Source organism: Phaethon aethereus (genome assembly GCF_964289735.1).
Source record: "Phaethon aethereus genome assembly, chromosome: 15".
Taxonomy (NCBI): Eukaryota; Metazoa; Chordata; class Aves; order Phaethontiformes; family Phaethontidae; genus Phaethon; species Phaethon aethereus.
In genome coordinates, this window is record NC_138591.1 from 9,729,245 (window position 1) to 9,743,709 (window position 14,465).

Here is a 14,465-nt window from a genome sequence, read left to right on the forward strand (position 1 = left end):
ATGGTGATGGAGTTTTGTGCCAGAAATGTTTTCTTTGCCTTCATTTTGGAATTGCATTATTGTGATTAAGCTCGTTAACACGTGTGACAAACATTTAGGAAGTCAAGTCAGAAAAATATTTATATCCTATCGCTTTTCTCCTGTGTTTATTCCAAAGCTGCTGCAGCTTCTGAAAAAAATAAAGCAAGTAGTTGGACTGATGGTAGTTATCAGAGGTAGGTCAGGCAGTGGTGGTGTTCAGAGCTGGAGAACCTTCCTGTGAAGCTAGGAGCTGTTCATCAGTTTCCTGTGCGGTAATGGAAAATGCTGTACCCATGGATCCAGCTGTCTACAGCTGGTGCCCTGGCTGCTTCCCGTGGCTCACGTGTAATAAATAAATACCTGTGCTGGAAAACCAGCAAAAGTCTAAGTCAAAAAAAGTTTATTGGTGAGTGCCTCCGGTGCCACGTCATTTCAGCAATAATGGGCTTTATTAGCCTTGGAACTTTCTCCAGCAAAAGGCCCTGTCTAGTTTGTAGGACAGAGACACGCATGATGTACGTCAAGAAAAGGTAACGTTTTTTTAGACAACACATAATCTTTTACTTATTTGCCTCCTAATAATCACACGTTCAGGTTATACGGGTCAGGCTTTTTAAAATAAAACCTTTATCCTTGAAAGTCAAAGTCCTGGTGGGGAGATGACTGGGTTACCACTCCTGTGCCAACGGCGGGGTTGCTGGCTCGCCTTCCTCGGCCGAGGAGGCCCGCCAGAGGCTTCCTCGCAGCCGACAGACAACGGCCGGCGCTACAAATCCACCACCGCTCGCCTCGGGCATCGCCCCACCGGCCCGCCCGAGGCCACCGCGGCCGAGCCCACCGCCGCCCCCCCGCGCAGAGCTGACCCGCCGCCTCAACGCCCGCTCGCGCAGCAGCCCGGCGCCACGCCCGCGCCTGTCGCAGTCGCATTGCGACGGAGGGAGGGAGCGGAGGCGCAGTGGCCCCACGCTAATTGGGCAGCTGTTATTATTCAAATCCCACGAGCCAACCGGCTGTCGATGGGGCGCGGCAGGAGCGCTGGGATTGGCCCGCCCAGAATTTCGAGCAGGCCAATCAGAGTGCCGACAGAGGCCCCGGAGTCTATAAAAGGCGGCGGCGGGGCGCGGTTCGAGCGCGCGCAGCCGGCGGGGGGCGGTGGAGTGAGGGCCGCGCAAGATGGCGGAGGGTGACAATAACAGCGTCTACCAGCTGGTGAGGGCGGGCGGCTCGGGGGCGAGTCGTCCTTCCTGGGGCTGGCGTCGTCTGGCCGGGCGGGGGGGAGGTTGCTTTGCCTCCCGGTGGCTGCGGAAGGGCTGGCGGCCGCTCGGCTCTGCCAGCGCTGGGGGAACCGGGCCTGCCCGCGGCGGCGGCTGGCGAGGGCCGCCTCGGCTCCCGAGTTTGTGAAACGCGGGGGAATTGCCTCCCTGCGCTTCCTTTTGCTTCTAAAGGGTTCCCGTGCAGGGATCGGCTTATGCCTTAGGGCCTGGCGGGGGTTGGGTTTGAGGAGGCTGCTCTGTGTGCCGTCCCTGGGAGTGGGCATAGCTGTTGCTGTGCTGCTCGCAGGCCAGAGCTCATAAAAATAGTACCTGACTTTACCTGATGGGTAAGGGCTTACGTTTACTATTCATCTTTGTCTTTCAACACCCTTTGGCTGTGTTATCAAACGCTTCAACGATGCAGGAGGGTGGCAGGAGCTGGATGATTAGCCTAACTGAAATTTGTGTCAAGGGTGGGCTTGAATACTTAAAAACGTACGTAAATACAAGGATGTGTGTGTTTATATTTGCTATGGTAAATGGCTGCCATGGGATATGAGAGAACCACTGTAAAAGCATGTGAAGGAGTTGAGAAAGGGAAGCTTTTGAGTGCATTATTGAGCGGTGCTGTTTCTTGCAGCAGGGAGCTGTACAGCCTGGGAGAGACGGAGGCAAACTGTCAGTAGCGCAGAGGTGGAAGGGAGGTCCGAATTTCTGCGGAAAATGTGCCCGGAGCTATATTGCCAAAAATACGTGCGATATTCAGGAATGCCCCCTTTAGAGTGGAAGTTTGCATTTCTGGAAACTTGATGTTTAATGAATGAAAAAACACTTTTGATGGATGGGCTCTGGAATTAAGATGCTGTTAACAAAAGCTGACTTGAACTTTCTCTACCTGGCCCCGTGGGAAAACAGCTTACAGTAGTTTTCTTCTAGGCTGACAGAGACAGGCTGGTATTAATAACACTGTTATATTCCAGTCTGTTTCCCATTAAATTTTCTCTTGGTTGTGGTGTTAAATACAGATAGATGTAATAAAGCAAAACAGTTTGTCATAAAATGTTTTCTGGAGAAATTCAGCTTATTTTTTCTCCATATGACAGTTTGTGTTTATAAGATGAAGTAGATATGATAACTGGAAGGTGTTCAGCAGCATGTCAGATAATTTTTTACGTTGTTTTTTTTTTGTCATAAACTGTAGTTTTCAAATCGTTTCAGTGGTACTCCACAAGAAAACTATGCTTTACTGTGGTAGCAGCACTCAACTGTCCATGTTGCTCCAGTGGTGTCAGGCTTCTCATTTGAGCTAAGTGTAGCACACAGCTGAGAATGAAACCTGCTCTGTGCTCTCTGCGCAGCACAGGTGCAGGTCTTGATGACTTTTCACTTACTACTTGGGCAGTGACCAGTTCTGCACGTGGTTACCTGAGTTTTGTAATCTCCAAGATCCCTTGTCCTGTTGAGGGGAAACTATTAAGCTATGTTAAATGCAGAACACCTCAGGTGAACTGCTTGGTGAGCTGATACCAGAGCAGACAGGGCCTCCTTGCAGAAGGTGTGCAGGGAGGAAAGCAGGAATAATATTGGAAAAGGAGTTTAAAGGCGGCCTGATCACTGCCTTGGGCATCCTGTGGAAAAACTTTCTTTGCAGTCCAAATGTGATCCATTGGGTAACTTTCCTCTACTGTGGATTCTGAGCTTTTAATCCATCTTCCACATAATGTAAAACTGGTGTTGGACTACAACTAGAAAGCTTTAGTTTAATGTGGTAAAGTTCTCATGTTGCAATTTTCTAGATGTTGACACTTAAAAGAGAGATTTTAGCTAGACTTTAAAAGTTGCCTTTATACTAATCTGGGGGGAGGGAGTACTGTAAAAGGGAGATTGGGGGAAAACACCTTGGCAAAGTCTGGGAGGAGGTGTCATTTGGTCCAATAACATGTGCTGCTACTTTGTTAGGATCTTGACTGATCACTGATAAAATGTCATAACTTAGTACAAAATTTACGACGTTATTAGTAATTTAATTACTGAGAAAAATTTGTGACTGGGGTCTTTAATTATGACACTTTTTGCTTTTTAGCTACTTCAAGTATGGGAATTCATTTGATACTCTGGTTAGTAATAAAGTTTTCTTCTCTTTTTGTGTAGGCTGCAGAAACTGCTAGCTTGGAAGAGCAGTTGCAAGGGTGGGGAGAAGTGATTTTGATGACCGATAAAGTTCTTCGCTGGGAGAGAGCCTGGTTTCCTCTGGCGCTGATGAGTGTTGTTTCCTTTTCTTTTCTGTAAGTAGCTTGTGGAGGGAGTCTAGAATATCATTCCCCTTGCATGACTGGTAGCAAACCTATTAAGTTAAATTAATCTAATAGGAAGGCTCTTACTCCAGGTTCTGTTTCTGACTGTGTGTAAACTTTGTTGAAAAGAAAAACCTTAAGTATTGAGAACAGGAAGTAACATGAGTCACATCCTGCTCAGAGGGAAGCAGTGCTTTTTGCAAAAGCTGTTTTCCAGCAGTGGTTGCTGTGGTTTTTTTACCATGCTCAGCTATATGTTCTTCATTGGTTTGTTCATATTCTGCCCTCATCTTTAGTATCCTGCTTCTTAGTCAAATCTGGTTATCTCCTTTGGTTTTTTTCCCCAAAGCAACAGCAATATAACTATGGAAAACTTGTTTCCATAGACCAGACTTTCCTATTCTGCATCTTTGGTGTGGTGTTTAGAATGTGTTCAATCAGTTTTGCACAACTAGTTTTTTTACATTGTCTATCCTGTCCTTTGAGAAAGGAGGAGAAGGAAAGACTGTAGGTAACTTTCAGTGAACAGGATGGAAGGATGCTGCCTATCTCTGGATTGGACATACAGAACTGGTTTGCTGGAGGCACTTGTACATGCTTTTACGTAACATGGTAGTAGTTAAGATGACTCCAACCTGCCTTCTACACAAAAGTGTTCACATCAGCTTTTTCCAGAGTTTGCCACTTTTGTGTGTTTTTGTGGTAAGAAGAGGAGGGGAGTTACAAAAATAAATGTTGAACCAGGTGGGGTAAGGATAATTGGTCTTTTGGCTAATATAAATATTATGGTCTTCAGGAGGGGTGAGGAGGGTGGAAATCAAATGAACCTGAAAAGTAACTTTTAAAAGAAGTAATTGCATGAATTTCAGGGTATTCTGTTGTAAATTCTGTGATGATAGCAGGAAAGATCTTGTGTTTCTTTGAGGAAATAGAACTACTACAAATTCTGAATTGGTACTCGTCAAAGATGAACTTTAACATTCAGTGCAGTAGCACTGTGCCAGGCATATAGAAAGACTGGCCCTGCAATGGACTGTGTCATGTCTTTTATTACTTCAGTGCTCAGGAAGTTCTGTTAGGTGCAAATAAGTAGCACAGGGCACAGCCGAGTGTTAACAGACACTTGTGAGATGAGCTAGTTCTTGTCCAGTACCCATACTGCTGTGTTTGGGTGATGGCACACTTAACATGTAAAAGCACAACATTGTACTAATTGGAGGTTTATGGCTCCTTGTCCAGAACAGGTTTGGTTAGCTCTCGCAGGTGAGACAGAGCAAATGACAACCCATGGTGGATCTGAATACTGTGACTTACTTCAGAACCAACAAGATTAGAGTTTTCACTCTACCTCTACATTTTTCATACGTTTGCTAACTCATCCTCATCCCCTGGTCAGTGTTAAGTTTGCTGTGCTTCTACTGAACATCATACTATACTTGCTGTATTGTTGCATTTTCCTATCATCTGGTGCATTAAGAAAATTGTATTTTGTTTTTTTACTGTATTTCTTTGTAATAGTCTTGAAGTACTTAAACCTCTTTTTATTAGTAATAGGAGAAAATTTGTAAATTTTTTTGAGGTTGAGCAAGAAGGTAGGTCTACTCTTCAAAGTCCTGAGCCAGTCTGAAGAGTTGACTAAATATGTCTGGTATTTAGCAGTCTGAGCATGCAGAAATCATTTCTGTTTTCTTTCTGCAGGATGATCTACTATTTGGATCCATCAGTTCTTTCAGGTGTCTCCTGTTTTGTTATGTTCCTTTGTTTGGCTGATTATCTTGTTCCTGCTCTTGCGCCTAGAATTTTTGGCTCTAATAAATGGTGAGGAAAGCTTGAATTCAGACAGTTTCTTGCATGTAAATAAATTATGAACTTGGTCAAAATGGATATCTGACTTGCAGATATCAAAATATCACTATATAGAGTCATTGTTGTAAGAAATCAGCAATCTCTAATAGGTGAAGTGAGAACACTAGTTAGATGTCCTTCATTCTTTTTCTGAAAGATAGCTACTATAACACATCTCTATTGTTCCTTCTTTTCCATCGAAATAAGATTTTTTTCTTTTTAAGGAGTAGGCACATTCTTTGCTGTCCATTAAGGATGCTAGTTTCTGCTAAACTAGTTTTTAGTAATTAATGGATAATAGATACTGAGAACTAAAATTATGAAGAAGCCTATTGAATTATATGTCTGGAAAGAGTGGCAGTGGTAAATACGGTGAAGGAAGAGTAATGCACAGAGTATGAATGTGATTGTAAGAGATTGAAATAGATTTGAAGAAGGGCAAGGCTTATATAAACACAGTAAGCTGGATAAGAACCTTATTTGAACTAAATTTTGAAAAAAAGTAAATTTTAGTGTATCTGCTTTAAGATGACTAGTGGATAAATGTTCTTGTCTAATGTACCAAGAAAAAAGCCAAAGTAATACACACTGGTATCAGGTGTGTATTACTTGTGTGTATCATGCTTGTATCGGATTAAAATCGATGGTTTGAATGTGCTTGCTCTTTGGGAGTCAATTTGAGAGATGGAGTGTACAGAAAAATTACATGGGCAATTGCATTACTTTGCTCAGTAAAGAGAAGGTATAAAACTAAGTGAAGCAAATGCCAGGTTAAGTACTAGACACATTTTTACTGCTGGAAAAATACCATGAGAGTTTTCTTAAATTTCGGATGAAATCTTGAATTCTTATTTCTGATTTTCTTTAATAAAAGGACTACGGAACAGCAGCAAAGATTTCATGAAATCTGCAGCAATTTAGTAAAATCTCGTCGCAGAATTGTTGGCTGGTGGAAACGTCTCTTCACACTGAAGGAAGAGAAGCCTAAAATGGTACTGAGTTCCAGGAGTTCATCTCTATTGTCTTAAGCTTTTTCTTTGTTTTGTTTTGTCTTAAGTATTTTAGCAAGGCATATGTCTGAATAAACTGGTATTTTGAACCAACAGGCTGTGACTTAATGCCAGTTGCATGTCTTACTCAAACCCAGAGAGGCAAGATCCATGACTTTAAACTTGCAATACTGTGTAGTTAAGAAGCATATACCCTTGATATTAAGATAAGGGTAAACTGGGTTTCTTTGGATAGGTCAATTTCAAGAAGCCTATGCATAGGTATTGCATGTGGAAGAGCCAGCAAATTTTAAGTTAGTTTTAAATGTTGAAGTGCTGCCACATACTGAAGGGAAGGGGGAGAATTCCCAACGGATCCGTGGTAACTGTTTGCTTTCCATTTTATAGTACTTCATGACCATGCTTTTTTCACTTGCTGTGGTTGCCTGGATTGGACAGCAAGTTCACAATCTCTTTCTGACCTATCTTATTGGTAAGTCTGCAGCATGCAAAACAGAAGTAACTTTTTTGTTAGCTGCCTAAAATGGTATGAGGTTGGTAGAAGTTTTCATTATTTGAGTGTGGTGATTTTTTTTTTCTTTTGCTGCAGGGTTTTATTTGTCTGTTTTCAAGCAGTTTATGGGGCTTAAGGGAAGCTAGGAATTGCAAAGTGACAGAAACTTGTTAAAGGAGTATTAAGTAATTCCCTTTTTTTGTCTTCTCTAGTAAGTTTCTTGTTGCTGTTTCCTGGACTAAACCAGCATGGGATCATTACAAAATATGTTGGAATGGCAAAAAGGGAGATAAACAAACTTCTCAAGCACAAGGAAAAGAAAAATGAATGAAGACTTAACTGCTGTTCACTCCTGTAAAAGATTTCCTTGGGAACAGTTTTGAGAATTAACATATAATTAAGATAATAGAAATTGTATTGCTCACTGGCTTTTTTTTTTATTGGCTCCCTGATGAAGTGAAAATGTCACACTAGCAAGTGCTGTGAGTGTGTGTCTCTTGCTGTGCTGACTAGGGTTCCACAGCCTGCAGCTGATCTTATACGAAAGATCCTGACCTTTGATGTACAGAGCTTAAGCGTCTTCACCAAACTAAGAGTAAATAAATACCCCAACTCGAGAAACAGCAGAATTGTAATGTGTGGTAGCTTTTCTGTAACTGTGTTAGTTTCACTGATCATTAATTTGTAGCTACAGCAAGTATGAAAGGCAGTTCTGAAAACTTATGCTTCTTGGAGGCTTGTTACTACTGATCCTTGTGGAAGGAGGACAATTAGCTGAATAAGAATGATCATAGCTGAGGTTGCATACCCAAAACCCCTGTCGAAGGTGATCCCATTGTCTCACTGAATCTGTTTGCTTTTTTTTGGTTGCATATACCAGATTATCTGTTGAATAGGGGTCTGGAATATATAAATTTGTAGTTCAGTTCTTTAGCTGTAGCGTAAAGTTCAACTCATTGCACTGAGACTGTAGAAAATGAGTTAAGGTGGGTGTTACCTTAACAACTGATTGTTCTAAAAACTGCTGTCTTTGTGGAGCCATGTAGCATGTTTGGTTTTATGAATGTTTTCTGTATACGAAATGACCTTGAATATGCTAGATTTGTCTCTTGTAAATAAGCCTGTCTGAATTGTGTTTGCTCTTCTATGACCTCTCCCTCCTTTTTTTTAAGACTGAACTTTTTTCTTTAAAAAGCTAAAACCTGTGTTCATGCATTTTAAAAGTTTACTGTTTTAAAATGAACTCTCTTCAATGTCTGTTGTAACTGTTGAATAGGTAAATACAGACTAAAGAGAAACTTCTTTAAGTCTTGCTCTTTGTGAACGGACAGAAAATTGTGTAAATGCGTCTTTCAATCAAGAACTGGATCTGGGAATGGTGTTTCAGTGCCATGTGGTAGCCTGCGCGCAGCATCCTGACAGAAGAACACCTTTTGTTTAAAATGGCTCACTGTAAATAGTAAAATTCATTTTACTATTTTATTTTAGTAAAAATCAGCCATGACAGTACACTCCCACTGCAGAGGGGAAAGACTGTAAGGTCATCCTACAGATGATTAACACTGATAAAAAGTGACTGAGGCTGTGGACAAATCAGACCTGGTCAGTAAAACTTTTGGTAGATCTGAACTGTGGGGAGAGGCTACAGTGCAATCTCAAAACCATTATTTAGAAAAGTGCTCTTAAGTGGCAGTGTCGCTGGAAGGAATGCTAAGTATAAAAAGGGGAGCGGTGACATTGCACAGTGTGGCAGAGCTGTCTTCGGGGAAGCTTTAACATTAATACTAGCTTAGAGTACTCTGAGTTTGCTATACTTTTGCTGTTACACTGCTGAGATCCATGTTCCCGTTCCAAGTTAAAATTTGGTAAAAACGCAACCCATCTGCTCGGTGCAGCTTTGTTCAGCTCAGACCTTCAGCTTCCTCGTGTAACTGCACAGTACAGAGCAGTGATGCTGTTCTCTACTGGAAGTCAAATAAACTAGGAATTCCTCTATTGTGTTCTCTCTTGTAAAAAAACAAAAGTTGTTAAGAACAGCAGAAAAAACCCCACCAAAATGCAGAACTGCAGTAATGGTACCACCTGTGTCCCTTTTTGTTTTTTTCTTTTCTTTTTCTTTTTGGTGGTTTGGTTCTTTTCTGATTTTTTTCGTTGCGCTGTGGCTTTTTCCTTCCCCTCCAGGAAAGCCCAATAGCCCATGTTTTGTTTTCCCGAGGTGAAGTTTTTGTCTTTCACTCGGCGGCAGAAGCCCCGCCCCCGGCAGCCCCGCCGGCCCCCCGGCGTGCGCGCCCCTCAGCGCCCGGGCCGCGCGCTTTTTGGCCCTCCCGCCCAGCCGTATCTCCGCCCGTTGCGAGGCGTTCTGGTTGCTATAGGAACCCGGGCAGAACCGTCGCTCCGGAAGTGCGATACGTGGCTCTCGGCCAATGGGGATGACGAGGCCTCGCGCGCGATGCCTCGCGACCGGGATGCCTCGTCTCGCGAGATCTCGCGGGGTGCCGCACACCACCCCGCGCCCATGGCCCTCCCATAATCCCGCGCGGGCGCTCGGCCTCTTCCTTTTCCGCCATCTTGCTGCACCGGTGAGTGGGGGGTGCTGCTGGGTCCCGGCTGCCATCCGCCGCCTCCCGGCCCCATCCGGGTGCTTCCGCCGCCTATGCCCGCCACGCTGGGGCCGCGAGGGTGCACCAGACCGGCCCGGCCCTTTCTGAGCCGTCGGTGTCTCCCTTGGCGCACTCGGGAGCCTCCGGAGTAGAGACTGGGGGGAAGCATCCTCTTGCCTGTGACTCCGCTTTCCGCAGGGATGCGGGAGCTGGCACGGCAGGCAGGCCCGGCCAGGTGCTGTGGGAGGCTGGGCTGGGCAGGGCTCCGGGGAGCCGAGCCGCGAAATCCGTGCATTTCAGGGAGTGAGGATCGTGCGGCGAGGCCTGGCAGGAGGTAGCGGCGGGCTTGGGGAGCGGGCGGTGGGCTGGGCCCTGGGAGAGGAGGTGGCCCTCGGGACGGGGGGGTTTGCCTGCCCTCGCCCTGTGGGCAGGAGTGAGCCAGGCCTGCTCGTTTGAGTGTCTGTGGCTTGCAGTAAAAGCTGTCATGTGCCGCAGGACCTGGCCATCTCGGGAATGGCCCCGTGGCCCGCGTCGGGAGCACGCTCCTGGCTAGTTTTGGCGGTGCAGTGCTTCTGTCAGTAAGTGGGACGACAGTACCAAGTCACATCATGCCTGGTGGTAGTCTGGGTGCTGTTGTCTTTATCACGAGAATGCAAGCGTTGATGCCCGGTTTTCTTTTCAGAGTGCTGCGTTGTGTTTGCATCCTGCGATTTTTTTGCAAATAAGCCGAGGAGTTTCTGTTATATTTAATACTATATATGACCTAGTTTTTGAGTAGGGCTAATACTGCATAATTGGCTTTTACAATCCAGAACGATTCACCTGGAAAAGGTGTCACACTGATGGAATGTTGTCTAGATGGTGTTTTTTAAATCTTTGTGTGTGTGTTGATAAAGCTAAATTTAAGTAAATGTGTCAGATTTCCTAACTTGTTATGGTAGTTGCAATTCTTGAGCATATCCGAGTGTGTGATTTGATCTGCTTTTTAGCCTAAGAACGCTTTTTAAGGTTTAGAGTGACTTACTTTTAGGTCTAAAATTAGCTTCAAAAAAAGTGTGCTACTCAATATTTCTGTGCTGAAAACCTGGTGTACATAACTGCTTCTCCTCTTCCCCACAGGCACCATGGTGCGCATGAATGTTCTAGCCGATGCTCTCAAAAGCATCAACAATGCAGAGAAACGTGGGAAACGCCAAGTTCTCATTAGGCCATGCTCCAAAGTAATCGTCCGGTTTTTAACTGTGATGATGAAGCATGGTAAGTCTAGAATGCACACCAGTTTTTTTCCTTACTCGTGGTTTCTGTGGATGCTGTTGTGTTAAGGCACTTTTCGACTAAAAGTGAATCAAGATGCTTGAACTAGTTTTGTATGACATAGTTAATTGAGTTTTATTAATGTAGCTAAGTATTATGTATTTGATTTGTTTGTTAATCCTTTGTAGGTTACATTGGTGAATTTGAGATAATTGATGATCACAGAGCTGGGAAGATTGTTGTCAATCTCACAGGCAGACTCAACAAGGTAGGATTTGTCTTCCTGAATTCTGTTCTCTAGGAAAATGTTGAAATGAGACTTTATTTTTTAATGTTTGTCAGCTCCAGTTCCAAAAGAAATTCTTGTAAAGAAAGTAGTATTTATTGAATCCATGTAAATGAGGGTAATATAGGTATTATCAGTGGTTATCAGTTGCTTGTTATTTTTTTCTTAGATTCATAATAGTATGATTAACTAATTACATTTCTGTTAAACACTGAATATGTAAGACATGTTCAGGGAGGTCTGCCTGCAAGGGCTGTGTGTTTTTTTCTCTCTTTAAAGGCTTTCTGGCTACCTAGTTATTTCTCTGTTTCTTTGATGTTTAAGCTCTCTGGAAGACTTGTCTTAAGAGATAGGAACTCCGTTGCTTTCCAGTTGATGTCTAATATCTGCATATGTTGAGATGACAAGCCTTTCTGCTGCTGCTGGATGGGCTCTGCTTGCAGTTGAGGCAAAATTAAACGTTTTGTTATTAATGCTTTTTAAGTTCTTGGGTCATACAAAGTATTCACTTGCATTTTGGCAGTTCTAAAAATTATTTTGTCTCAAAATACTGAGCTGTCTAGTTCTGTGATGACTTGCTGTGCATCTTTTCCAGTTAAGCTGCTCAAGTGGTGGCTCTTTACTAAAGATATAAAAAAATTAGTCAAAGTATGTTGGGGGCTGTCTCCACAATGAACAAATATTGCAGCTGAAAATTGCTTGAGTGTAGTAGGCAGAGTACTCTGACACCACCTAAATTACTAGTGTTAATGTGTCTGTAATAAAAATAACGTGTCAGGTTTGAGTATAGTGTTCCTTGAACTCTTCCTGGATGATTCCGTAACATATCTTGCAGGGTGCAGCTGGATATAATGTTTCTCTCAATAACTGTAATAGGGGACCGGTTCTTTGGTGCAGCAAAATGTCCCTCAAAATGTACTTCTGTTTTCCTTTTGGATATTAAGATAATTGGAGCCAGTGAGATAATTGGAGGTGGTAGTAGGGGTTGTGGTCAGTAAGTAATACGATTAACTTGAAAACTTCGATAACTCTTACGCATGCTAATTTGTCCCTGTTTAAAATCTACAGGTATTTTTTGCAAACTATGTATGGTGATTAGAAGTAGAATATCCTGGAGTAATTGCAATTTTTTTTTATGGTATAGGGTGCTTAGTAATCTCTAGTGGTTTATAGTATGCTTTTGTGCTCTCCCAGCTTTAGCTGTTAATTTGTTAGTTTAGCTTCAGCAGCACTGTAAGTCACTCTCTTTAGGCAAGGAGGAGGCAAGGCTAAGGAAATAACAGCTGAATAGCTGTGTGAGAGTCCTGGCTTATCTGAGAGGAAGTGCTCTTTCATAGTATGGGTAACGGAGCGTGCTTCTTGGTACTCTAGTCTTCTGCTGCCAAAAATATTTTAATTGCAGTTGTTAAATACCTTCTTTCTTTGAGTTGGAATGACAAATGTACAAATCCAGTTTATAAAGCTCTTCAGTTTGTCATGGAATTTTGTTTTATAGTGTGGTGTAATCAGTCCCAGATTTGATGTTCAGCTGAAGGATTTGGAAAAGTGGCAGAACAACCTACTGCCTTCACGTCAGTTTGGGTAAGTATGGAGAGGAGTTGAATTCATGTCATATGTAAAAATACGGTGTTTTTTATTAGGCTTTCATACTGCCTGAGTTAGACTTACCTGACAACTTTCCTCTCTGATCAGTCTGGAGGTAGATATCAGTCTAAAAATCCATCTTCCCTATAAATGCTCTTTTTAACCAGCTTTAAAGGGGCACTGCTAAGCAAGGACCTATTTTTGCTTGGCTTTGATAAATCCTGGTTTTCCCATTTCTACAATTTACTGGGAAAATAGAAGTTTTCCCTTACTTGTTTGAATTTTATTAATGGCCAATTGTAGATGGGGGAGGAGTCATCTAAGTTACCAGGTCAATGGGAGTAAGTCGTGCTACTTCAAACTTCCTGGTTGTGTATAAATTGTTTAGATATTAAGTGGCGAGAGACTTGAAGCCTCTGTTAAACAAACGTCCACAACACAGAAGATCTTGCTATTATGCAGCATGGGTTTCTTTCCCACAGTTCACTGAGTCAAGAGTAATAAATCTCAGTGCCCCAGTATGACAGAGCTAGAAGAGTCTTCAGGGGCTCAGCCAGTCTGGATTAACAATTCCTTGCCATTTCTGTTCTTAAAGTTCCACTGATAAGCTGCTTACTAGTGTGTGTAGCCATACAGATATTTCTAAGAGTGTTCATAGAGTGGTGGAACAAGAGGTTCTCGGACACGAAGCTGTGTGGATGAAGTATGCTGATAATGCAGATGTTGGCATTAGCAATGACTAAGGCTGCTTCAGTTGTCGGTCTGGATCCAGATACTCATCTGCATCAGTGCACAGTGTTCAAAACACTGAGAGACAAAGTTGAGGAGCTGTCTGGTGCCATGGCAACTCTACCTGCTCTGAAGAAAAATGTCTGCTTAAAATAGTTTCTAGACAAAGTCTGCTTCCATAAAGTTGCTACTGCTACAACAACTGAACTGACTTTACAGTGAGAATGGAAGAAAACGTCTTGCTGAGACTTAGACTAATATTTGGAGAACAGATGCCTATAAATGCCCTTTGTGTGCTGCAGAGTTGTGCTGGTGAGAGGAGTTTCTTTTTCATTGTCTAATAACCTGATCTTAGTTCTGTTAGGCCTATTCTTACAGAAACAGAACTTAGGCTTGTAATACAGAAATGAAGTTAGTGCTGTCAACTCTGCACGGGCATAGAACAGAACTTATGATAAATTGAACGTTTGTTCTTTCTTAATAGGTACATTGTACTGACAACCTCAGCTGGCATCATGGACCATGAGGAGGCTAGGCGAAAACACACAGGAGGCAAAATCCTGGGATTCTTTTTCTAAAACTTGTAAAAAAAGAGGATACTAATAAATTGTTCAAATGGACTCTGGTGTTTCCAGTCGGTATTTTAATGACTTCTAACACTACCTGTGATAGTGCTTGTAACAGACAGCTCTTCAGTACTGCTTAAGTTCCGTTTTGACTGCAAATGATGTTTGGGTTCCACACCACCCCGGTCACAACTTTTATTTCTGTTAATAATATAAGATATCTTCAATAATTACCACGTGAATGACAGTTACAGGTCACTATACAGAATAGCTGCAGCAGGGGAACTCTAATGTTAAGCCACATACTCAGCTATCATGTGGTGGGATTGCTTGTTAGTTACTAGATGCATGTGTCTCCATAGTTATGTATATGTGACTATATTCACCTTTTAGCTACATTTAATGGAAGATGCCTTGCCAGAAGATATTTCCTGTTTATGGCTTAAAAAGTTATGAGATGTGGTATTGTGGAATAGTTAAGACGGTTGAAGCTTGATTTCAGATCACAGACTTGTTCCACATCTTACAGG

At 42.8% G+C, this 14,465-nt stretch overlaps 2 protein-coding genes across 3 annotated transcripts; both read left to right on the forward strand.

The window, feature by feature from the left end:
- Positions 1-1,194: 1,194 nt before the first annotated feature.
- Positions 1,195-8,218, forward strand: ARL6IP1 (ARL6 interacting reticulophagy regulator 1; the record flags this gene model as incomplete). The annotated part of the gene is made up of 6 exons (XM_082006535.1): positions 1,195-1,230; positions 3,426-3,559; positions 5,267-5,386; positions 6,288-6,405; positions 6,811-6,895; positions 7,129-8,218. 6 exons carry the CDS (start codon positions 1,195-1,197, stop codon positions 7,245-7,247), a joined length of 612 nt encoding a protein of 203 aa, XP_081862661.1. The 3' UTR covers positions 7,248-8,218.
- Positions 8,219-9,485: 1,267 nt separating this feature from the next.
- On the forward strand, positions 9,486-13,989 carry RPS15A (ribosomal protein S15a). Of its 2 annotated transcripts, none has more exons than XM_082006631.1 (5): positions 9,486-9,495; positions 10,636-10,773; positions 10,959-11,038; positions 12,552-12,637; positions 13,854-13,989. In XM_082006631.1, the coding sequence occupies exons 2-5, from the start codon at positions 10,641-10,643 to the stop codon at positions 13,945-13,947; spliced, it is 393 nt and encodes a 130-aa protein (XP_081862757.1). In that variant the 5' UTR covers positions 9,486-9,495; positions 10,636-10,640; the 3' UTR covers positions 13,948-13,989. The 2 variants fall into 2 exon arrangements, with proteins under 2 accessions (XP_081862757.1, XP_081862758.1); XM_082006632.1 differs by lacking the exon at positions 9,486-9,495 and adding an exon at positions 9,605-9,850.
- The last annotated feature ends 476 nt before the right edge of the window (positions 13,990-14,465 follow it).